General features: G+C 39.5%; 1 protein-coding gene across 1 annotated transcript in view; it reads left to right on the top strand.

Moving 5' to 3' along the window:
- Nucleotides 1-25,554, top strand: part of LOC131840784 (spectrin alpha chain, non-erythrocytic 1) — a 119,132-nt gene that overhangs the window by 56,950 nt on the left and 36,628 nt on the right. The window contains exons 39-57 of the mRNA XM_059188983.1: nt 782-927; nt 2,758-2,992; nt 4,013-4,186; nt 6,773-6,970; nt 8,182-8,344; nt 8,924-9,012; nt 10,221-10,334; nt 10,775-10,910; nt 12,206-12,406; nt 14,122-14,210; nt 15,389-15,529; nt 16,317-16,450; nt 17,127-17,312; nt 19,014-19,155; nt 20,229-20,336; nt 21,215-21,361; nt 22,439-22,544; nt 24,396-24,571; nt 24,777-24,904. Of these exons, the coding sequence (XP_059044966.1) occupies nt 782-927; nt 2,758-2,992; nt 4,013-4,186; nt 6,773-6,970; nt 8,182-8,344; nt 8,924-9,012; nt 10,221-10,334; nt 10,775-10,910; nt 12,206-12,406; nt 14,122-14,210; nt 15,389-15,529; nt 16,317-16,450; nt 17,127-17,312; nt 19,014-19,155; nt 20,229-20,336; nt 21,215-21,361; nt 22,439-22,544; nt 24,396-24,571; nt 24,777-24,904 (2,813 nt within the window). The remainder of the gene's footprint in view (nt 1-781; nt 928-2,757; nt 2,993-4,012; nt 4,187-6,772; nt 6,971-8,181; nt 8,345-8,923; nt 9,013-10,220; nt 10,335-10,774; nt 10,911-12,205; nt 12,407-14,121; nt 14,211-15,388; nt 15,530-16,316; nt 16,451-17,126; nt 17,313-19,013; nt 19,156-20,228; nt 20,337-21,214; nt 21,362-22,438; nt 22,545-24,395; nt 24,572-24,776; nt 24,905-25,554) is intronic.

Genomic DNA, 25,554 nt, shown 5'->3' with positions numbered 1-25,554 from the left:
AATAATTGTTCTTCTTCAAATTTCGATTTCAATCTATGTAAAAGGTTATTGCAAAAATTACGATATCTTTTGTACGTTGTTTGTATTATTAAGTTTTGTGGATTCCTGGTAGCCCGTTGATGAAGCTTATCTCTGTGTTTTATACAGCGTATAATACTTGGAGTAATCCAGGGTTTAATACTGAATTTGGAGCGACTTACTTTAACTTTGCGGGTATGAACGTTAATAATGTTTTTCAAACAGTTTTCGAAATTTGTGACTGCCTCATTGACATCTTCTATATTAGTTACTATTGACCAGTCTATTTCGGCAAGATCTTGCTTTATCGCTTCAGCATTAATTTGAACTTTTTCTTTGTTCATACTCTTCTGTTTTGGTATTTCTAAATTTATTCCAGCAAGAACCATGTTATGATCTGTCACATCACATGTACATACAATGCCGAAAGAAACTTTATTTGAAAGTGTAGGAATGAAGATGTTTAAAGAAGGTGTTACATATAAATGTGGATGGTTATAAGGGCAGAGGAACACCGAAAGAGATGGATGGACTATGTGAAAGATGATATAGTAATAAAGGGAGTAAATAACGAGATGACTGCGAACAGAGATGAATGGAAGAGAAAAACTAATCACTCCAACCACAAATAAATGGGATAAGAAAGAACTTTCCCGAATGTGTTGCGCCTGAAAGAACGTATCATATAATAGGAGATACAGTGAATATATTGTTAGTCGTTCAAATGAATAAAAAACTAATTTTATCGTTATTTTACGAACAGATCCTCACATCAAAGTTCGAGGAGCTCCGCCACCGTGTGGAGAGCGGCGCTGAACGATTCAACCAGTGCGAGGAGCTCGCCAAGAAGCTGCTCGCCTCCGAGAGCCCCTACATCGAGGACATTGAGAAGCAGCAGGAGGCACTCGGGTAAGTCACCAACCGTTGATGATTATGAGGTACCAGGGCGACATATTATGTATGTATTTAGAAAAAAAAATGTATGTCTATCAGTTGTTAGTGCTTAGCTTGGGAGTACAAGGCGTTGTATATATTGTTTTGAAATACCAGGACGACAGAAACCTGTGAGGTGGTTTGTGAAACAGGTAGCGATGGCAGCAGCCTGGTATTACGTGTATCAGTTGTCTAGAACTCATAACACAGGCTCTACATAGCTTGGGACTAGATGGCGTCGTGGTTAGAGATCATTATGTGAGGGAGTGTAAATGAGTGAGGTAGTATATGAAATGAGTGGCGAATGCAGCGGCTGGAGTAGAAATAGAAATAGAAATAATCTTTATTCATATAAACTTAATATAAGCACTTTTGAATAGTCAAGTTTTTTATTCTACCACTCATTCGGAATGCAGATTCATCACAAGAAGAATAAGCAAGAAACTTGTGTGTTGCTCTTTTAAATAAATATTGATTTACTTATATTTAATTAACAACAAGGATTAGGCATGCGACAATCAACATAGAAACCGCTACGCACTCTGTTCAATCAGATAACATTGTCAGCGCTATGAATTTTATGTTAGATATTTTCTACAAAAACATTATTATCATTTATAAATTCTTCAATTTTATAATAAGCCTTTTTACAAAGAAAATATTTTATGACACATTTGAATATTTTTTTTCTAATTGAGTAGTAGTTAGTGAGTAGTAGAGTTATTTGTGTAGTACTCCTAACACAAGCTCTGTTCAGCTTAGGAATAAATACTGCTGTGTGAATGGTCCTAGGTTATTATTACCAAGTACCAGGGCAACAGAAAGCTGTAGGTGGTGGTGGTAAACAGGTCGCGATGGCAGCGGCTGGTGTGTTACACTAGAGTCTGATACATATGTACAGAGATACTGCTCTGTTCAGCTTGGGATTAGATGGCGCTATGTGAATTGTCCTATATTATTATTAACCAAGTACCAGGGCAACAGAAAGCTGTAGGTGGTATGTTAAACAGGTGGCGATACCAGCGGCTAATGTATCCGACACTAGTTCTGTTCAGCTTAAAACTAGATGTCGTCGCATTATACATATAATATGAAGTACCAGAGCAACAGAAAGTTATGGGCGGTATTTTTTTTTTTTATGGATGATAATGGAATGGTGCACCCGCCTGCGCTAACGGTTTACGCTGGCGGAGCACCAGTGGAGGATGATAAGATGAACATGAGGTCAGGTTAGTTAGCCCATCGTGACAACCTCACCACGAACTTATCACGATGGTTTCCAGGGGGAACCGCGTGGAGGTCAACCTGACATGGTACATTGCTAGTAATGGGGTCAAGAGTCCACATTACTAACAATCTCCTTTCCCCCCCTAAATAAAATATCAGGTCGCGATGGCAGCGGCTGGTGTGTTACACTAGAGTCTGATACATATGTACAGAGATACTGCTCTGTTCAGCTTGGGATTAGATGGCGCTATGTGAATTGTCCTATATTATTATTAATAAGTACCAGGGCAACATAAAGTTATAGGTGGTTTGTTAAATAGGTCGCTGCGCGCGCTGGAGTAGTTGTCTAGAACCCTTAACACAAGGTCTGTTCAGCTTAGGATTAGATGGCGCTGTCTGAATTGTCCTAGGTTATTATTATGAAGTACCAGGACGACAGAAAGTTATGGATGATATGTGGAATAGGTCGCAGTCGGCAGCGGCTGGTGTATCACACACTGTTCCGCTTGGGGATAGCGTTGTATTTTATTATGAAGTACCAGGGCAACAGAAAGTTACAGGCGACGATATATGAAACAGGTCGCACTGGCAGCGGCTGGTGGAGCAGCTGGCCGCGCGCGGAGCCCGACTGGCTGCTGCAGGCGAGATCCACAGGTTCCACCGCGACGCGGGTGAGCTGCGGGCACGTGCTGCAGCCAAGCGCGCGCAGCTTGCACGTGCAGCTCGCCCGAGGGATCTGCCGCATGCGACCGCACTGCTGCGTGACCACGGCAAAGCTGAGGCCGAGCTGTTAGCCGTTGATGCTCAGCTGCAGGTAACTAACCGGCCTATCTATACATGTAAATAAAATTGGAGTGGCTGTTTGTAACATTGAAATAACCATTTTTTACTACATGCATATGAATATAAATACGGTACATACAACAAAATAACATTTTTTACAATTTTTATCTGTCTGTCTGTTTGTTCCGGCTAATCTCTGAAATGGCTGGACCGATTTTTTGGCATGTAGCTGATGTAATAAGGTGTAACTTGGGTACTTTTATTTTAGAAAATAAAGTTAAATTCCACGCGAACGAAGTCGCGAGTACAGCTAGTATAAAATGGAGTTAGATTATTTGCTTGAACATTTACAGTGTAAATCTTATAAAATACAATGCTAACGCTACTTTAATTATTTAATTAATTAATTATAACACTTTATTGCACCAACATATAAAGGACATGAACAAAATTAAAAACATAAAAAAAAACTAAGTACAAAAGGCGGTCTTATCGCTAATGCAATCTCTTACAGACAACTTTTGGAATAGAGTATTAACAAAAAAAAATAGAGCAATTGGCGCATTATTGGAAACAAAAATTATATACACTTATGTAAACAAAATATAGTACATACACAAGTTTAGAAGCCAGGACTACACAGAAATACTAAAATGATTGATATTGTTAATGAAGTTATTTGAATAAATGTTTTTCTATCCTATTCTATTGTATTCTTGTTAATTTGGGCTTAAAAGGACTTGTATCCAGAGACGTAAAACATATTAAGAAAAAAAACGGATATACAAATCTCCAAATTTAAGAATATTATTATTAAAAAAAGTAATTCAATTGAGTTTCTTGCCAGTTCTTCTCAATTGGATCTATACACCGAACTGGACGGTAGGGAAAAATATATAATGTATAAACTTGACGTTCATAAGCGGCTAAAATGTCCTACATGAATAAATTATTTTTGAATTTGAATTTGAATTATTATTAGGACGAACAAGTTACTCATTTATTTTGCTATCAGCAGCTCTGTCTACCATCATGACCTATGCGTCCACAGGTGCTACAAGAAGAAGGGACACGACTCCAGAAACTGTACCCTGGTGGGAACGTACAGCAGATCACGCTGCAGCAGGAGGCGTTGGCGGAGGCCTGGACGTCGCTCCGAGCCGCTGCCGACGAGAGGAAGCACGAGCTGCAACAGCATTTGGAGCTGCATCAGTTCCTTACACAAGTTTGTATATAAATTTCATATGTTTTTTTTTTGTTGGAATGATCTCTAAATTTAATTAAATAAAAGAAATTTATAACAAATCGTATAATTAATTTTAACAAAATCAGTACAAAGTATAACTAAAATTATATAAAGCAAACACTGTATGATACGGAGATTCGTTCGAGAGCACGTCTCTCGACCAAAAGACAGTTGCTGTTGGCCGCAGCTGGCCTTTACAGATTCACCGGACGATAGGGGGCGAGTGCAGATGGCACTACAAACCAAAGGAAGGACTTATGGAGCGGCTGAAGGCCAACTCCCGCCTGACGGATACGACTTTAGTCTGAGGGCACCACTAGGGGTTCGAAGTTCGAACCTCGGCTCAGGCTATCGAAATTTCGATCCCCGTTTGAATTGGACGGGGGATCGATAGGATATATATATATATATATATATATATATATATATATATATATATATATATATATATATATATATATATATATATATATATATATATATATATATATATATATATATATGTATTCTTAATATCTGTTTGCCCTATGGTTGACTGAAAGAAAATGCCTCGTGGTGTCAAGTCCGCTATATGCGCCTTTATTTTTTTTTGTATTTGTGCATTAAGTTTTTATAAATAAAAAAAATAAATAAAAATTATAAAATACGTGTATTTACATAAGTTAATTTATTAGAATAGAAAATTATGGACATATATCAAATAGATATATTTCATAATTTAAATATTCAAACTAGCGACTGGTGGCCAGTATATGACAAAAATATAAACATATATGTTTACAAAAAAATATATGTATGTATTTATTTCAGTTGGGTAATACCTGTACTGCAAACTTTGTTTAGTTTGAGACTAGATGGCGCTGTGTGAATTATTTAAGATTATTATTATTATAAATATCTGTATTAAAAGAATCATCCTAAATGTGGGCAAATTCTCAGCAATTTGTACTAAAGGATTCACTCTAACCTTAACAAATCCCCCACTCTTAAAATAATGACCTGCAATACGTTGTTGTCAGGTCACAACCTGAGCACGTAGATAAGTTTTCCCTCTCGAAATAATAAACCTTAATGCCTCCTCTTTTCAAGTTCTCCTTAAATAATAACCACCAGCGTCATGTCATGCGCGTCCACCTCTCGATCTGAATGTTCCGTTGTCATGTGCACGACCTTAACACATGGGCAAGTTCTCCCTCCCTAAGTAATGAACACCAGGTACTAAAAGATTCATTCTAACCTTAACAACTCCCCCACTCTTAAAATAATGAACTGCAATACGTTGTTGTCAGGTCACAACCTGACAACAACGTAGACAAGTTTTCCCTCTCGAAATAATGAACCTTAATGCCTCCTCTCTTCAAGTTCTCCTTAAATAATGACCTTAGCACGTGGGCAAGTTCTCCATCTCTAGATAATGAACACCAGGTTGTACTAAAGGATTCACTTTAACCTTAACAACTCCCCCACTCTTCACATAATGAATTGCAACACGTTGTTGTCAGGTCACAACCTGAGCACGTAGACAAGTTTTCCCTCCCCAAATAATAGTTCTCCCTCCTTAAGTAATGAACACCAGGTACTAAAACATTCATTCTAACCTTAACAACTCCCCCACTCTTCAAATAATGAACTGCAACACGTTATCAGGTCAAAACCTGAGCACGTAGACAAGTTTTCCCTCTCGAAATAATGAACCTTAATGCCTCCTCTCTTCAAGTTCTCCTTAAATAATAACCACCAGCGTCATGTCATGCGCGTCCACCTCTCGATCTGAATGTTCCGTTGTCATGTGCACGACCTTAACACATGGGCGAGTTCTCCCTCCCTAAGTAATGAACACCAGGTACTAAAAGATTCATTCTAACCTTAACAACTCCCCCACTCTGAAAATAATGAACTGCAACACGTTGTTGTCAGGTCACAACCTGAGTACGTAGACAAGTTCTCCCTCTCTAAATAATGAACCATAATTCCTCCTCTCTCCGCAAATAATAGTCCTCTTTGAGCAATAAGCAGTAACGTCATGCGCGTCCACCTCTCAAGCTGAATGTTGCGTCGTCAGGTGCGCGACCTTAGCAAGTGGACAAGTTCTCCCTCTCTAAATAATGAATATCAGGTTGTACTAAAGGATTCACTTTAACCTTAACAACTCCCCCACTCTTAAAATAATGAACTGCAACACGTTGTTGTCAGGTCATAACCTGAACAAGTGGACAAGTTCTCCCTCCCTAAATAATGATCAGCAGCATCATGCGCATCCACCTCTCGACCTGAATGTTGCGTCGTCAAATGCGCGACCTTAGCACGTGGGCAAGTTCTTCCTCTCTAAATAATGAATACCAGGTTGTACTAAATGATTCACTCTAACCTTAACAACTCCCCCACTCTTAAAATAATGAACTGCAACACGTTGTTGTCAGGTCACAACCTGAGTACGTAGACAAGTTCTCCCTCTCTAAATAATGAACCATAATTCCTCCTCTCTTCCCAAATAATAGTCCTCCTTAAGTAATGAGCAGCAACGTCATGCGCGTCCACCTCTCAAGCTGAATGTTGCGTGTCCAGGTGCGCGACCTGAGCACGTGGGCGGCGGGCATGCGCGCGCAGGCGGCGGGCGGGGCGCGCGTGGCGGCCGCGCACGCGCACGCCGCGCGCGCCGACCACGACGCCGCGCGCGCCGAGCTCGACGCGCGCGAGGACTCCTTCAGGGACGCGCTGCACCACGGCCACCAGCTCGTGCGGGCCGGACATCCCGCCGCGCAGGTCTATATCACTTTCTTTTATAGGGTGGAGAGGTTTCGGAGGACCATGCTGGGAATTCATCACACGCTGGAACCTAAGTGGTCTCGGACAGTGCGGTTTCAGAGGAGCTTCCTCCCGCGTACACTTACATTGTGGAATGAACTACCTGCCGAGGTTTTCTCGAGAGACTACAGCATGGGGTTTTTCAAGAAGGGTATATTAAGGTTTATTAAGTCGGCAACGAGTATGTGACACCCCTGGTGTTTCAGGCGTCCATAGGCTACGGTAACCGTTTACCATCAGATGGGCCGTATGCTTGTTTGCCACCTAAGTGATATAAAAAATATATGTGCTATTCTTAGCCACTAAGAAATCATGGGATATAGATTATTACCTTAGTTTTTACGAATGGCAACATTTTTTTTTATGGTCGATAATGAAATAGTGCACCCGCCTGCGCTAACGGTTTACGCTGGCGGGGCACCAGTGGAGGATGATAGGATGAGCATGAGGTCAGGTCAGTTAGCCCATCATTACAAATTCATCAGGAATTTATCACGATCGTTTCCAGGGGGAACCGCGTGGAAGTCATCCTGACATGATCATCAGTCCACATTACTAACAATTCCCTTTCCCCTACAACATAATATATAATATTATTGTATGCGATACTAAATAATGTTACAAAAGTACCAGGACGAGATGACCTCGTAGAGAGTCATTTGCGCAGGAATGTTATGGATATGAAATTTCGGATACGGATAGGTTTCGGATACAGGAATGATTATTATACCGGTTGCGGATATGAAATTATTTCTGATTATCCGTTATGATAATTTCTGTTACGGATATTAATTTTTTAAGGAATTTCTAAAGTAAAATACAATCAGCTAATAAAATGGTTACATAACGTGTCTCAATTAGGCTCCGCCCCTATCCGATATTATCCGACACTTATTTCAGCTTCGGTTACGGTTACGGATATTTTTTTTTATCGGATATCCGATAGTTTCGGTTACAGCTACGGAGCCCCCTAACATCCCTGCATATGCGTGGATATCTTAATCTTATCTCACTCATTGCAATTTCCCTGATGTTGTAGATGCTCCTAGGCGGCGGTAGTCGCTTACCATCAGGTGAGCCGTAAGCTCGTTTGTCCCCTGTGCTTAAAGACATCAATTTTCATTCGTTCACTATGACACCTGATCAGATCTATATGGTTGTTTGTGCAGGAGATTCAGGAGAAGTGCGAGGCGCTGTTGGAGGAGCGTGGGAAGCTGCAGGCGGCGTGGGCGTCGCGTCTGGTGTCTCTGGACCAGCTCATAGACCTGCACTGCTTCCTGCGGGACGCCAACCAGCTCCACGACCTGTGCGCCACCCAGGAGGCCACCCTCAGTCAGTACTTAGATAGATAAATAAAATGTTTATTCATGACTAGCTGTTCCCGCAACTTCGTCCGCGTGGAATTTAACTTTATTTTTTTTATATAAAAGTAGTCTAAGTTACTCCTTATTACAACAGCTACCTGCCAAAAGAAGTCCCGTCGGTCACGCCATTTCAGAGATGAGCCGAAACAAATAAACCGACAGACAGATAGACAAAAATTATAAAAATACATCACCTACCTGCCAAAAAAACGTGCCATCAAAATCGGTCCAACCATTTCAGAGATTAACCGGAACAAACAGACAGACAAAAATTGTAAAAAAATATTTTTATGTATGTACTATATTTATATTCATATGCATGTAGTAAAAAACGGTTATTTCAGTATTACAAAATTCAAAATTCATTTATTCATGTAGGACATTTTAGCCGCTTATGAACGTCAAATTTTTACATTAAAATTTTATTTTTTCCCTACCGTCCAGACACTTTATTACAAACAGACACTCCAATTTTATTTATATGTACATAGAAAAAAGCCAAGTAAAATAGTAATACAGATATTACATGTAATAATTATTATTACAGGCACAGAAATATCACCACAGAGCAGTGTAGAGGAAGTGGACAACCATCTGAAGAAGCACGAGGCATTCGAGAAGCTTCTCGCCACGCAGGTAAATATTTACGATCTTTTTAACTTACAATGTTAGTCGCAATGTAGGGGCGATATTCTATTTGTTTAAAAGAGCAACACACAAGTTCCTTGCTTATTCTTCTAGTGATAAGACAGCTTTCCGAATAAGCGGTAGTGTCCAAAATCTACCCTGTACCATCGTAAGCACAGATTATTATATTAGAGTCCGTTAGTTTTCTGTTCCCGCGCTTTTACTTCCCCTCCCTCACCCAGTACTGAACTGACTGTACGGCGGCCATGATGCGCGCGCGCCTTTGTTGTGAATTAAAATAAATTAGAACTGTGTTAAACCTACTGTGAAACTGGAAAGCTAGCGAAGATACCTTCGAGACCCTGAAGCCCAAGAAATCCGCAGAACCATACAGGTACGTGACAGACGTTTCCACACATATTTTTACGTATATATATACATAGTACTTTCCCTAACATTTTGGTAACAGAGCGTGGTTTTCCTAACAAATGTTGACTATTCAAAAGTGCTTAAATTAAGTTTATTTGGATAAATGATTTTCTATTCTATTCTATTTCTCAATTTTCTCAAGCAACAGTCAAAGGATGGATGCGTTTTACTTAAAATATTTAACTTTTATTAGAGAGAAGATAGAAAAATATTTATTGACAACCACTATTGATATGAACATACATTTACACATACATGACATAGGTACATGTTACATATATAGTTGCTTTTGGTGTCAGTAACAATAATGACATCTGACAGATGTCAAAGGTCAAAATAACTGAGACATCGAGCGGTACGTGATGTCACTAATGGCAGGCACAGAATACCAGCGCCGTGACAGTTAGTTAGTGTGTATGTATGCATATATGTATATGAGTGTGTCTGTGCATATGTGTATATATATATGTGTAAAATGTACATTTGTCAAATGCGTAAATGTAATAATGGTTGTCAATAAATGTTTTTCTTTCTTTCATTCTTTCTTTATATATATACATATGTATGTATGTTTGCACACATACACACAGACACAAACCGGCCGTATGCTTGATTGCAATCATAGTAGTATAAAAAAAATTAATACTACGGCAGTCATATGATTACGTCCGTGATACTGTTCATGTATATAGGTGATGCTCACCACTTACCATCAGGTGGTCCAGCGACTTTGGCCTTCCTAATATGTAAAATAAATTTTATTACTAAAACAATAATGTTCATTTTAGGATGAGAAGCTGGTAACGCTGAACACCCACGGCGCGAAACTACTGGAACAGAACCACGTGGAGAGTCAGCATATTGCTGATGAGCTCCAGAAGATCAATGAAAGAAGGAAGAAGGTAAGAAAGAAAGAACGTACATTTGATGTCAAAAAAATTAAAACAATTTTGGGAGGACAATTCTTATCATTTGGGGGTAGGAAAACTAGATAATATTCGATTCTCAGACATATTGAGGATATGCGTATAAAATTTCATAAAAATCGGTCAAGCCGTTTCGAAAGAGTACGGTAAGTAACATTGTGAGTCAGTCTGAAATTATGGATGAAAAATTTATAAAATACTAGCTACTCGCCCCGACTTCGCCTGGGTGTACATGTATTATACATATAAACCTTCCTCTTGAATCACACTATCTATTAAAACAAGCGCTTCGGAATCCGTTGCGTAGTTTTAAAGATTTAAGCATACATAGGGACGCACAGACGGCGACAGCGACTTTGTTTTGTACTATGTAATGATTGGTGTGATGTGGTGAGATGTAACGGTGTCGGCCGTAGGTGCACTCGCTGTCGTCCCGGCGCCGCTCGCAGCTGGTGCGTCTGTCTGCGCGCGCGCAGTTCGCGCGGGACGCGGCCGAGGCCCGGGGATGGGTGGCCGACAAGCTGGCCAAGCTCAACGCGGACCAGCACCTCGGTAACTACTGCTTTGACACCGTCCATTAAACACTTGATGTTTGTTATCATTTTTAACACCCTCTCGCTCCACCCCCTCCACTCCCTCTTCACTTCCCTCTCCCCCTCAAATCTCCCTCTCCACTTCTCCTCAAATACCCCCTCCCCCTCAAATCCCCCCTCCACTTCCCCCTCCCCCTCAAATCCCCCCCTCCCTCACCACTCCTCAAATCCCTCCTCCACTTCCCCCTCCCCCTCAAAACCCCCCTCCCTCTCCACTCCTCAAATCTCCCCTACACTTCCCCTTCCCTCCCTCAAATCCCCCCCTCCCTCTCCACTCCTCAAATCCCCCCTCCACTACCCCCTCCCCCTCAAAACCCCCCTCCCTCTCCACTCCTCAAATCTCCCCTACACTTCCCCTTCCCTCCCTCAAATCCCCCCCTCCCTCTCCACTCCTCAAATCCCCCCTCCACTTCCCCCTCCCCTCTCAAATACCCCCCTCCCTCTCCACTCCTCAAATCCCTCCTCCACTTCCCCCTCCCCCCTCAAATACCTATAACCCTCCCCCTTTTTGATGTTTATTATAATTCTTACCATCCTCTCTACTTCCCCCCTTCCCCTTTCCCTCCCCCTTCTCCTTCCTCCCCTTAAATTCAAATTCAAAATCATTTATTCATGTAAGACATTTTAGCCGCTTATGAACGGCAATTTCTTACATTATAATTTTATTTTTTCCCTACCGTCCGTCGTCTTAATGATACATGGTGGTATTTCTCCCACTTGGTACTTTATACGTGGTCAGGTTTAGGAGTAACCAAAAAAAACACGTGTACTTTCTAGTACCTACACTGAGAGTTAAATTAAATTTTTATTATATAATCTTTCAACAGGTATAAAGTGTAATCTAATTTTATTCCAGAAAATTCGAATAGTTTATTTGTGAAGTACAGATTACACATACTATATATACCACTGGCTGTTCCCGCGACTTCGTCCGCGTGGATTTCAACTTTATTATTTCTAAAATAAAAGAAAATTTCCAAAATAAAAGTAGCCTAATTTACTCTTTATTACATTACCTACCTACCAATAAAAGTCCCGTCAAAATCGGACCAGCCATTTCAGAGATCAGCCGGAACAAACAGACCGACAGACAGACAGACAGAAATTGTATAAAATGTTTTACGTTTATTTTGGTGTATGTACCGTATTTATATTCATATGCATGTAGTAAAAGACGGTTATTTCAATATTACAAACAGACACTCCAATTTTATTTATATGTATAGTGGTAGAATAATATGTTTCATATATCAGGTGAAGTAACGAACTTGGACGATAAAATCAAGAAACTACAGAAACACCAAGCTTTCACCGCCGAGCTGGCGGCCAACAGAGCAAGACTCGACGAGATCAAAGCGCTGGCTGACCAGCTCAAGCCTGACGAAGAGGTGGAACAGCAACTCGCTGCACTGCAGAGTGACTGGAGGCTACTGGAGCAGGCGACCGAACAAAGAGGTAAGTAGTTTGGGAGCCTACTCATTTTGACATCCGCATTCCTTAGTTCATCAACTGCGGTCGGCGTTATATAGTTTTTATTTTAACTAATTAAAACATTAAAACATAACTAATGTAAGATTATTAATTCCAGTCAGTAAAATGACATTTCCAGTGTTGCAGGTTTTTAGTCCCAAATAAATAGTGATGTGGTAGAATCCAGTTTTAACAATTAAAAGTTAGTCGAGATTACATTTTTTTTATTCAATATCAAATTGCCTTTATACAAATAAAAATTCTAGTATTAATTCCTCTGAATCTCTTTTTACATTTTTTCCCAGCTTTTGTAATAATGTTGTAGTGAGAAATTTTAATATGCTGGTAAGGTCCATATTTCTAAAATCGTATTGTTTAATACGATATGTATTAAATATTTAAAATTAAAAAAAAAGTCTTCGATACCTAATAAAATAAAGCATGACTAAATGTCTAAGTCTATTGATTGCTGAACATCACTATTGTAGCGGGTCACACTTTTCTGTATCAGTGACAGTTGCACTTGTCATTTTACTGACTGGAATTAATAATCGTACTTTAATTAAAACATAAAACATAACTAATTAAAACATAAAACGATTTCCTGATTTACTGGTGAAAATTCACCGGTAAATCAGGAAATCGTTTTATCATATAACTAGCTTTTGCCCAGTATTATTATTAATTAGGTGTAGTTTTTCCGGCTTTACTTTTGGTTTAGCGTGTGTAAAACATTAGGGTCTGCGAAACTTGTTTCTATACAATATTCTTAACTAATCTATTGTCAACATTTAGAACAGATATATGGGGTAACTAGCTGTTCCTGCGACTTCGTCCGCGTGGAATTTAACTTTATTTCTCTAAAATAAAAGTAGCCTAAAGAACTAAAAATTATTTTGTTCATCTTAATTTATTCGTTCCATTGGCTACTGATAGATTCAAACTAATATATTTACATTCTGCATCATCCCCTATTTTATCACCTTAGGGGTGGAATTTATCCAAAATCCTTTCTTAGGGGATGCCTACGTCATAATATGTACCTGCATGCCAAATTTCAGCCCGATCCGTCCAGTGGTTTGGACTGTGCGTTGATTGGTTGCTCGAGTGGGCATGGGAAGTGTTTCCACTCGTGTTTACACTCTCGCGCTGCTCACTTCCGATCTCACTTCCCTGCCCACTCGGGCTGAGTGTAAATTAGGCATTCATTTCATTGGAATGAATAGAATAGAATAGAATAGAAAATCATTTATTCAAATAAACTTAATTTAAGCACTTTTGAATAGTCATAACTATTTGTTTTTTATCTACCATTCGTTCGGAAAGCTGTCTCATCACAAGAAGAACGAGAAGAAACTTGTGTGTTGCTCTTTTAAATAATCCTTGTAAGTTTACATTAACATTTATGAACTTCCTGTCGAGAGACTACAGCGTGGGGTTTTTCAAGAAGAGTATATTAAGGTTTCTTAAGGGTCGGCCACGCGCACGTGATACCCCTAGTGTTTCAGGCGTTCATAGACTACGGTAACCATTTACCATCAGATGGGCCGTATACTTGATTGCCACCATCGTAATATAAAAAAAAATTACAACAATCATAAAAAAAGGAAACGCTTCCATTACTTAACACTAGAGCGCCATCTATGCCGAAATATTGTAACTAATTTTAGCCAGCAATGATGAGTTATATGTGTCAATAGGTCGCGGTTTGGAAGAAGCTCAAGACATCCTGGAGTTCAACCAACAGCTGGATAAGATAGAGGCCTGGATAAGAGACAAGGAGATGATGGTAAGTGTAACATTGTCACGGCATTGCATTGTTATTTGCACCTATTTATTACTAATAGAATAGAATAGAAAATCATTTATTCAAATAAACTTAATTTAAGCACTTTTCAATCGTCAAAAATCACTCAAATCACTAAAATATCCTTTTCAGAAGATTTTGTATTAGACGACTCTTGATGTAATGAGTGAGACAGTTGTTTAATGGAATGGATGAATTTCATATTAATTCGTCCAATATTCATCCATTCCGTTGCTTAACGGAATGGATGAATATTGGATTGGAATTTTAGATTCATTTGAATGGATATAATAATAACTGAGTATAATAACATAAGTTACGAAAAGAGTAAAAATATTATTGTAAAGAAGTAAACATATTATTTCTTAATATATATTCTTAATTCGTAAATATTATAGCATTAAAGGCTGTTCAAGTGTTACGTAAGCAAATTTATTACAATTATTTACCCCCCATCCCCCTTGTCAGCAAAGGTAAGCAAAGCTCTTACCCCCTCCTCCCATGCTTACGTACACATTTTTCAATTAATGTATTGTTTTTTAGCAAAGACAATGTGAGTGTTGCCATTCGTGAAAAAAATAAATGACTACCGATGACGTAATGATCATCTAGACTCCCCCACCACCACATGTTATCCAAAATTAGCAAAGCAAACCCCCCCCCCCCCTTTCATAGTGCTTACGTAATACTTTATAATGGACATACATTTTTTTTTATTAATACTGAGAATCTCTTTGGTGTACTCAATGCTTTAGCGTTTGCGCCTGTGATTTACGCTCGCTTCAGCAGAGTTTATATGTATTTACAAAGTTATGATTTTAATAGAGGTGTAATTTGAATATAGTTATAGAAATATATACATTCTTATACATATATACAATTATTTATATAAGAAATCATAAGACAAAATTAACGAGGTACCAAAATAAAAAGCGAAGACAATCAAAACAATATAAAAACAGAAATAAAAGAACAAAACAAAACAACAATAGAGGTAAAACAAACACTAACAAACGTAAGGTGGAGCAATGACATATATAAGGTTGCGTGTAATCATCGAACGAGAAAGGATGAAGATCGTACCCAGTTTCGTGCCTTGGGAAAGACCTATATCCAGCAGTGGACTGCAATGATCTGATTATGATAATGATGATGTACAGGTGCAAGCGCACGAGTTGGGCCGTGACTACGAGCACTGCAGCGCGCTTCTGCGCAAGCTGGACGACCTGGACAGCGACATGAAGGTGGACGACAAACACGTTAAGATCATATGCGCCCTCGCTGACAAGCTGCTTGACCAGGTAAATAATAAATGTGATTTTTCCCATTACTTCGTCTGTTATACTTTCTGATTTTACCGAATGGTTGGCTTAGACATATTATACACATTTTTAATAGCACAATAAATAAATTAGTCATATAGTGCATGTTAGGGAAAATATTATATGTGGAAACGTCTGTTTCGTACATTGTTCCTTCGGATTTCTTGGGCTTCTTAACACAGGCTAGCATCTCGATGCTATTTTCACTAGCTTTCACAGTTTCCAACTTGTTTTAATTTATTTTAGTATAGGAATTAGACGTGCGCATCTAGGCCGTCGTACGGTCAGTTCTGTCATAGGAAAGTTGGCAATAGGAGCTGCCTCAGCTGTTGCTGATACAAGTACAACCTCAATGAGGTGCAGCATAATGTCACATCTGAACATCCGGCTCGAAGGACCAAACTGTTTAATTGTCTTTTTTTATTACTCTTTAATATTGATTGAATTACAGTTAGGCATACAAGGGTACTTCCGTTGATTGCGGGTTCGATTCCTCGCACGGTGCAAACTTTTGTATTCATGAGTATGATTGCTTGGATCGGTCTGCGTGTTGGCTGTGTATTTTATTCATCAGTTACCTAGTCCCCATATCAATAGCTCTGCTCAGCTTGGGACTATATGGCGCTGTGTGATTAGTGTATTATTTTTGTTCAATCCAACATTAACCCATTTGCTCCTACGAGCTTTAATTAATTTAAGTCACTACATTTCTAAAGACTTTATAGTAAATTTGTATCAAGTATTTGTTTGATGTATTGTCCCCTAGGGTCCGACACAGCAGGCTGATGCGGTATCAGACCGCCGAGCAGCCTTCTTACAGAAGTGGAGGGCCCTCAGCGGAGCCCTACAGCAGTACAGAGACAATCTTTCAGCGGCTCTAGAAATACACTCATTCAACAGGTCAGTTGATATATAGCCTTTTTATTAATTACTAGCTGTTTCTGCGACTTCGTCCGCGTGGAATTTAACTTTATTTTCCTAAAATAAAAGTAGCCTAAGTTACTCCTTATTACATCAGCTACCTGACAAAAAAAGTCCCGTCAAAATTGGTCCAGCCATTTCAGAGATTAGCCGGAACAAACAGACCGACAGACAGACAGATAAAAATAATAAAAAAATTGAGAAAGAAAGTAAGCCGGAGATTCCAGTTATTCTAATTATAAATTCTGAAAAAATTATATTTCTAACTGACTGTCCGGCGATGGAAACATTGGTAATAAAAAAATATCTGAAAGATCGCTTCTCGACTCCTTGGATTCAAAATTTCTTTTTTATTTTAATCAAGAGTTTGGTTAATATGAAACTAACCTCAGATTCAGGAATTTGTACTAGCTCTTCGATAGAAACTCTAACCACACAGTAAGGAACAAGTTGCTCATTTATAAAATGGCCATTCAAAAAATTTTGAGAAATTTGGAAACATACCGACCAAAATGGATATCACGTTTAACACAACGTGTTATTTTGTCTTTCATCATGTTCTTTGTTATTAAATTTTTTTTTCGTGATATCTTTTACTCGAGATATTTCACATATTGAATACCTCCCTCCCTTACTCCACCAATGTTTGTGACAGAGACGTGGAGGACACGGAGGAGCGTATCGCGAAGAAGGCGGCGCTGTTCAGCAGCTCGGAGCGCGGCCGCGAGCTGAGTGCGGCGCACGAGCTGCAGCGGCGGCACGAGGCGCGCGTCGCCGAGGCGCAGGCCGTGCGCGACAAGATCCGCGCGCTCCACGCCGAGGGGCAGGCCCTAGCGCGCAGGTACGGCCGACAGTGTCACGAGTGCGGCGCACGAGCCGCAGTGGGAGCACGAGGCGCAGGCCGTGCGCGACAAGATCCGCGCGCTCCACGCCGAGGGGCAGGCCCTAGCGCGCAGGTACGGCCGACAGTGTCACGAGTGCGGCGCACGAGCCGCAGTGGGAGCACGAGGCGCAGGCCGTGCGCGACAAGATCCGCGCGCTCCACGCCGAGGGGCAGGCCCTAGCGCGCAGGTACGGCCGACAGTGTCACGAGTGCGGCGCACGAGCCGCAGTGGGAGCACGAGGCGCAGGCCGTGCGCGACAAGATCCGCGCGCTCCACGCCGAGGGGCAGGCCCTAGCGCGCAGGTACGGCCGACAGTGTCACGAGTGCGGCGCACGAGCCGCAGTGGGAGCACGAGGCGCAGGCCGTGCGCGACAAGATCCGCGCGCTCCACGCCGAGGGGCAGGCCCTAGCGCGCAGGTACGGCCGACAGTGTCACGAGTGCGGCGCACGAGCCGCAGTGGGAGCACGAGGCGCAGGCCGTGCGCGACAAGATCCGCGCGCTCCACGCCGAGGGGCAGGCCCTAGCGCGCAGGTACGGCCGACAGTGTCACGAGTGCGGCGCACGAGCCGCAGTGGGACCACTTATCTAAGATTTTCATCATAAATATCTGATAATTTATCTCTCTCTCTCTCTGATCTAAATAAACTAAAAGAATTAAATAGGATCCATTTCTAGCTACAAGTATATTAATTTAATTAAAAACCAATCTTATTTTAATAGAAATAAGAGTTATATTTGTAGAACCGCTGTCTGTGCTCTACAAACCACATTATCAAATACTCTATATAATTTACAAATGCTACTTACCATATATATGATTGTAATTAAACATCAATCTTATGTCAATAGAAATAAAGGTTATACTTGCAGAACTGCTCTGTGCAGTATGCACTAAGTACATCATCAATTACTCTATGTGTATATTTATCAATGGTAAATATAAATTAAATTAATTTAATATTAATAAAAATAAGAGTTATTTTTACACTAACACTCTTATAGATCATATCCTCAGGCTTTACCACTTATTAGTTGTATAAGAATTTACTTAAAAATCAGTCTAATTGCAATGTAAATAAGATTTATATTTGTACAGCCACCTGGACCATATGATACACATCGACAAGTCACTCTATATACATTATCACTTGTTACTGAATCAATTTAATTAAAAATCAATCTAATTACAATGTTAATAAGAGTTATATTTGTACAGCCACCCGGAGCATGCGGAGCACATCGACAAGTCACTCTATATAAATTATCACTTCTTAATTAAAAATCAATCTAATTACAATGTATATAAGAGTTATATTTGTACAGCCACCCGGAGCATATGATGCACATCGACGAGTCACTCTATATAAATTATCACTTCTTAATTAAAAATCAATCTAATTACAATGTATACAAGAGTTATATTTGTACAGCCACCCGGAGCATATGATGCACATCGACGAGTCACTCTATATAAATTATCACTTCTTAATTAAAAATCAATCTAATTACAATGTATATAAGAGTTATATTTGTACAGCCACCAGGAGCATATGATACACATCGACAAGTCACTGTATATAAATTATCACTTCTTACTGAATTAATTTAATTAAAAATCAATCTAATTACAATATAAATAAGAGTTATATTTGTACAGCCACCCGGAGCATGCGGAACATATCGACAAGTCTCTGAAAGGCTTGCAAGACGGCTGGGACAAGCTGCAACAGCTGGCGGCGCAGCGGACTGCACTGCTTGATGAAGCCATTGCGGAACACAAGTTCGATGACAGCCTCAAGGTATCCTAACATTTTTATATAGTATAAAATTAAGTCACTTCTGCTGTCTGTATAGATAGATAGATCTTTTCAGCTACGCAATGGATTTTCATGCAGTCTTTAATAGTAGTTAGTTATTAAAGCTTACTACAAAATTGAAGAATTCGTTAACGATAATAATCTTATATATAAAATTCTCGTGTCACAGTTTTCGTTCCCATACTCCTCCGGAACGGCTTAACCGATTCTCATTAGATTTTGTGAGCGTATTGATTAGGTCTGAGAATCGGCCAACATCTATTTTTCATCCACCTAAATGTTAGGGGTAGTCCACCCCAATTTTTTTTTTATTTTAAGGCAAAACAACGTTTGTTCGGACAGCTAGTGTTTTTATAGAAAAACTTTAAATCCATAGCACTGACAATACTATCTGATTACACTAATAATGAGTGCGTAGCGATTTCTATGTTGATTATCGCATGCCTCTTACTTGTTATACTGTAATTATTTATATAAAAAACATCTATTAAAAAGAGCAACACACAAGTTTCTCGCTCATTCTTCTTGTGATGAGTCTGCGTTCCAAATGAGTGGTAGAATCAAAATATGACTATTCAAAAGTGCTTGTAATGAGTTTATTTGAATAAAGATTATTTCTATTTCTATTTCTATTCAAAACGAAAGTTTATATACGTGTACACCCGTGCTAAACCGAATCAGATGACTAGTTTATTCTAAGTTGATAACGGTATACGCTGGCCAGGCGCCAGTGCAGCATGATAGAGTGAGCATTAGGTCTGGTCAGTTAGCACATTTTCTTACCTCTAGCGGTACCCTCAGAGTAAATTCATATCTGTGAGGCAGGAGTTGACCTTCAGCCGCTCCATAAGTCCTTCCTTTGGTTTGGAGTGTCATCTGCACTCGCCCCCTATCGTCCGGTGAAGCTGTAAAGGCCAGCTGCGGCCAACAGCATTTAAAAAAAATTTACTTGAGTAACAAAATAATTTATAGGCTATTGCACCAAATATAGAGAAGTCCGGATGAGTGAGTAGTATAGTGATATATGAATGAGGTCATAACGTTCGGTTCCTCAGGAGCTGGAGGTGTGGGTGTCGGAGACTGTGAAGCGGATGGACGAGAGCGAGCCGCCCGAGAGCGTCGCCGACGCGGAGGCGCTGCTGGAGACGCACCACGAGCGAAAGGTAACGTATTGGGGTTCGATTCTAACGTAATCTTTACTGCCTTACTAATATTATAAATGGGAAAGTATGTATATATATAACTCTGTCTGTCTCGCTTTCACGACAAAACTACTGAACCGATTTAAGTGAAATTTGGTACACAGATAGTGTAGATCCTGAGAAAGGATATAGGTTACTTCTTAATGTGAAAAAGGGTTGTAAGGGGTTGAAATGGACAAATTGACATTTTAAAAGCTAATTTTTAAGCTTGAAACTTATTTTTCTGTCTGTTGATTACATTGTATGGAAATTCGTCATTTGTGCAGCTAGAACAATATCTTTTTTAATTGGCTTTTATTGGGTTAGATTATTAAATATTTTTATTGTATTTGGGTAAGGTGACTATTTTACATGGACAAAGTCGCGGGTTAAGCTAGTTGTTTAATAATTCGTAATGTAAAATATTATCCACTAGCTGTGCCCGCGACTTTTTCCGCGTGGAATTTAACGTTATATTTGAAATAAAAGTAGCCTAAGTTACTTCTTATTACATCAGCTATCTGCTAAAAAAAAGTCCCGTCAAAATCGGTCCAGCCCTTTCAGATATTAGCCGGAACAAACAGACACACAGACAAAAATTATAAAAAATGTTATTTTGTTGCATGCAACGTATTTATATTCATATGCATGTAGTAAAAAGCGTTTATTTCAATATATAAACAGACACTCCAATTTTATTTATATGTATAGATAATATAGTAATTATAGACATTTTGTACAAGATTATCTGATGCTTGCGCTGTAAGCGTTTTGAGTTTACTATATTACTAAGATTACAGTCCTACCATCCACCACACGATCTCACACATCTCAAAGTGTTCACCATCTCTTACCACCAGGCGGAGATAGACGGGCGTCAAAAGGCGATAGCATCTCTCCAGAAGGAAGCACCAATAGCACAAGCCCCGGAGAAGTTGAAGCGAGTGGAGAACCTCTCCGCCACATTGGACAAAGCCTGGCTGCAGAGGAAGCAGTACCTCACACAGGTACGAGGTCTTATATATAATAATAATAATAATAATAATAATAATAATAATAAGGCTAAGGCCCGCGTGTTTGACTATATTACCCCCGTAAAAAGGGAGGTATAATAAATATATATATATATGTAATAATAATAATAATCTTAGGACAATTCACACAGCGCCATCTAGACCCAAGTTAAGCTACCTAAAGCTTGTGTTATGGGTACTAGATAACTGATACAAATACATAGATATTTTTTTTTGTAAATACATATTATATATAGAAAACACCCAGACCGATACAATCATACTCATGAATACAAATGTTTGTGCCGTGCGAGGAATCGAACCCGCGACCATCGGTCGTAAAGCGGTGTACTAGACCGCTGGACCACCGAGGTCGTCAATATATAATAAATATAGCTGCAAGCAACTGCTGCAACAGGGGGGAAGCGGATTGTGAACGAAGAATGTGGACTGATGACCCCATTGCTAGCAATATACCATGTCAGGCTGATATCCTCGCGGATCCCCCTGGAAACCATCGTGATTTCTTGGTGGATATGTCACGATGTGCTAACTGACCTGACCTCATGTTCATCTTATCCTCCACTGGTGCCCCGCCAGCGTAAACCGTTAGCGCAGGCGGGTGCACCATTCCATTAAAAAAAAACTATAATTAACAATGTATGTATAGACGACCTCGGTGGTCTAGCAGTTTACCACACCGCTTTACGTCCGATGGTCGCGGGTTCGATTCCTCGCACGGCACAAACATTTGTATTCGTGAGTATGATTGTTTGTATCGGTCTGGGTGTTTTCTATGAATAATATGTATGTATTTACGAAAAAATATCTATGTATTTGTATCAGTTATCTAGTACCCGTAACACAAGCTTTAGCTAGCTTAACTTGGGTCTAGATGGCGCTGTGTGAATTGTCCTGAGATTATTATTATTATGTATTATATATACATATACACACCTCATCACATCATACACAGTGATACAGTGATGAGATGATAATCACAACGGTACAGTTATGTCATATAAATATGGGTGTTTAATAATAAGTAAAAAAACCGGCTGGTGTATACAGGCTCACCAACTGCAGCTGCTGAAGGACCAGGCAAGGCAGACGGAGGACTGGCTCGCAGCCAAGGAAGCCTTCCTCAACAACGACGACCTTGGAGAGGACCTGGACGGTAAGGTCTTATTTTATACTAGATACGCGCTCCGGGTGTACATATGTTATACATATAGTCGATTCAAATTCCAAATATCTTTATTCATGTAGGTCTATTACAGACTCTTATGATATGTCAAATCTACCGTCAGTTCGGAATGATATCGAGATGAGAACTGACAAGAAACTCAGCTCGTATTCTTTTCAAATAAATGTTGTACATGTTTACAATAATAAAATTCAAAATTCAAAATTCAAAAATCATCTATTCATGTAGGACATTTTAGGGGCCGTTCAAGTATTACGTAAGCACTATAGGGGGGCGGGGGGTCTTTTCTTTGCTTATTTTGGATGACATGGGGGTGGGGGAGTCTGTATGATGATTACGTCATCGGTCGTAATTTACTTTTTTACACGAATGGCAACCCTCACATTGTCTTTGCTAAAAAAAACAATACATTAATTGAGAGATGTTTACGTAAGCATGGGTGGAGGGGGTAAGAGCTTTGCTTACTTTTGCTGACAACGGGGGATGGGGGGTAAATAATTGTGATAAATCTGCTTACGTAATACTTGAACAGCCCCTTAGCCGCTTATGAACGTCAAGTTTTTTACAATATAATTTTAATTGTTACCCTACCATCCAGTTCGGTATATAGATCCAATTGAGAAGAACTGGCAAGAAACTCAATAGAATTACTTTTTTTTAAAGCCAGTTTATTTACAATGTATATTTATATAGGTGTCTATGTCTAACATTAAATGAAAATATTAATTTACTAGCTGTACCCGCGACACCGTCCGCTTAAAATGACCTTGACCAAATAATAAAAAAAATATTTAATGACCTAACCCAATAAAAGCCAAATGAAAAAGTTTCATCGTTTCATCTTCAAAAATGACGACACTTCCATATGGATAGCGGCGACAAATCTCGACACAAAATGTGTTTTTTTTTTTGTATAGATGCACATGCATTGCATGCATGTCACGTGTCCAATAATATCCGTATATTATTATTATTTATGTAGTAATTTGTTAAATTTTTATTTCATTATGTTGTGGTATTGTTGTCTAGCACGTGTGATTAGGTACGCCTGCGTAGGTACAAACTGAAAACCAGCGCTGGACGCCCATCAGTCCAGCAATAGCTGAGTTTGTACCTATTGCCAATCATGTTAAATATGTATAAATGTGTAGCTGTGTAACTGTGCTGATGTTGGCAATAAATGGATTTATTATTATTATTATTTATTATTTATTATTATTATTATTTATTATTATTATATAACTGTTTCAACCCGTTATAACCCTTCTAACGCTAACAATACAACACAATGTAATGAAAACTGTGAAATTAGTAGTAGTGTAAGATTTATATAATTGTATATGCATATTGGTAAATGTAACTGGCTCCTAATAAAGATTGGTGACACTGCATGTTGTCAACTCACCCGGCCGGCCAGCGGTGGTTCTGGACCAGACGGATAAGGTCTGCCTCGGTGTCACTGTTAGGCAAATTGTAACATCTCGGCTGGAGTTGTACAAAAATGGAAATTATAATTAGAAATATAATAATATTAAAGTAAATTAAAAAAAGGCACGGACCAATATGTCTGTGGAAAAATGTATTTAAAAAATAAAAAAATAAGCCCTTCTATCGCATTCAAAAGTAGCCTATGTCCTTTCTCAGGGTCTAGACTATCTGTGTAGCAAATTTCATTTAAATCATATGTATACTAAATTTCATTTAAATCGGTTCAGTAGTTTTGGCGTGAAAGCGAGACAGACAGACAGACACAGTTACTTTCGCATTTATAATATTAGTAAAGAGTAAGGATTATTATTTACCCAAGTAATTGGTTACCAGCCGTGGAGACGCTGATCCGTAAGCACGTGGAGTTCGCCAAGTTGCTGGACAGCCAGCTGGGTCGAGTGGACGAGCTGGAGAAGTTCGCAGTCGGGATGCTGCAGGACGGGCACTACGACAGACCCTACATCCAGCGCAGAGTCGCAGACATCCTCGCCAGGAGAGACAAACTCAAGGTACTTACGTCCTTATCGACTTTGTATACTAGCTGTTCCCGCGACGACGTCCGCGTGGAGTTTAACTTTATTTTTCTAAAATAAAAGTAGCCTAAGATACTCCTTATTACATCAGCTACTTGCCAAAAAAAGTGCCGTCAAAATCGGTCCAGCCATTTCAGAGATTAGCTGATTTCCCACGGTATAAAAATCGTCTCCTCCCCAGGAGTCGTGTACGCATCGCGGCGAGATGCTGGAGCAGTCTCGACAGCTGCACCAGTTCCTGCGCAACCTGAACCATGAGAGAGAGTGGATAGCACTGAAAATGCAAATGGCGAATGATCAGAACTACAGGTGATACCTACTTTTATTTGAATGGTAATTAGACTATATCACACCTGATGGTAAGTGGTAACTGTCTACATGAACATCAGTATGGATATTGTCATGTGACACCCGAGATACCACTCTGTGAATGAATATCTTCGGTGAATTCATATTCCCCTGGTACTTTCTCTATAGAATATTATACCTACAACGAGAATGGCAATAATGCTTACCACCTGATGGTAAGTGGTAACTGTCTACATGAACAGCACTACGGATTTTATCATGTGACACCCGTGATACCACTCTGTGAATTCATGTTCTCCTGGTACTTTCTTTGTACTGTATTGCACGTACAAAGAGGATGGTAATACCTCCCACCTGATGGTAAATGGTATCGTTTGTAAACATGAACAGCATTACATATATCACGTTATCACGTGATGCCTATATAACACCTAAATAAAAAAATAAATAAAAAAGGGTTGTGAGGGGTTGAAAGTGGGGATGAAAGATTGTATGGAAGAATCGTCATTTTTGAAGCTAAAAGCTTGAAACTTATTTCTGAGGCTGTTGATTAAATATGAATAAATATGACATTCAAAGTTTGTAAAAATTTTACCCTTAAGGAGGTAAAATATCATATATACTATAATTTATAAATATATTATATAAAG

Source organism: Achroia grisella, unplaced genomic scaffold (genome assembly GCF_030625045.1).
Source record: "Achroia grisella isolate CSIRO2021 unplaced genomic scaffold, CSIRO_AGI_Agris_v1 utg149, whole genome shotgun sequence".
Classification (NCBI taxonomy): domain Eukaryota; kingdom Metazoa; phylum Arthropoda; class Insecta; order Lepidoptera; family Pyralidae; genus Achroia; species Achroia grisella.
The sequence above is the reverse complement of the archived record's forward strand: the minus strand, read 5'-3'. Positions and strand labels throughout refer to the sequence as shown.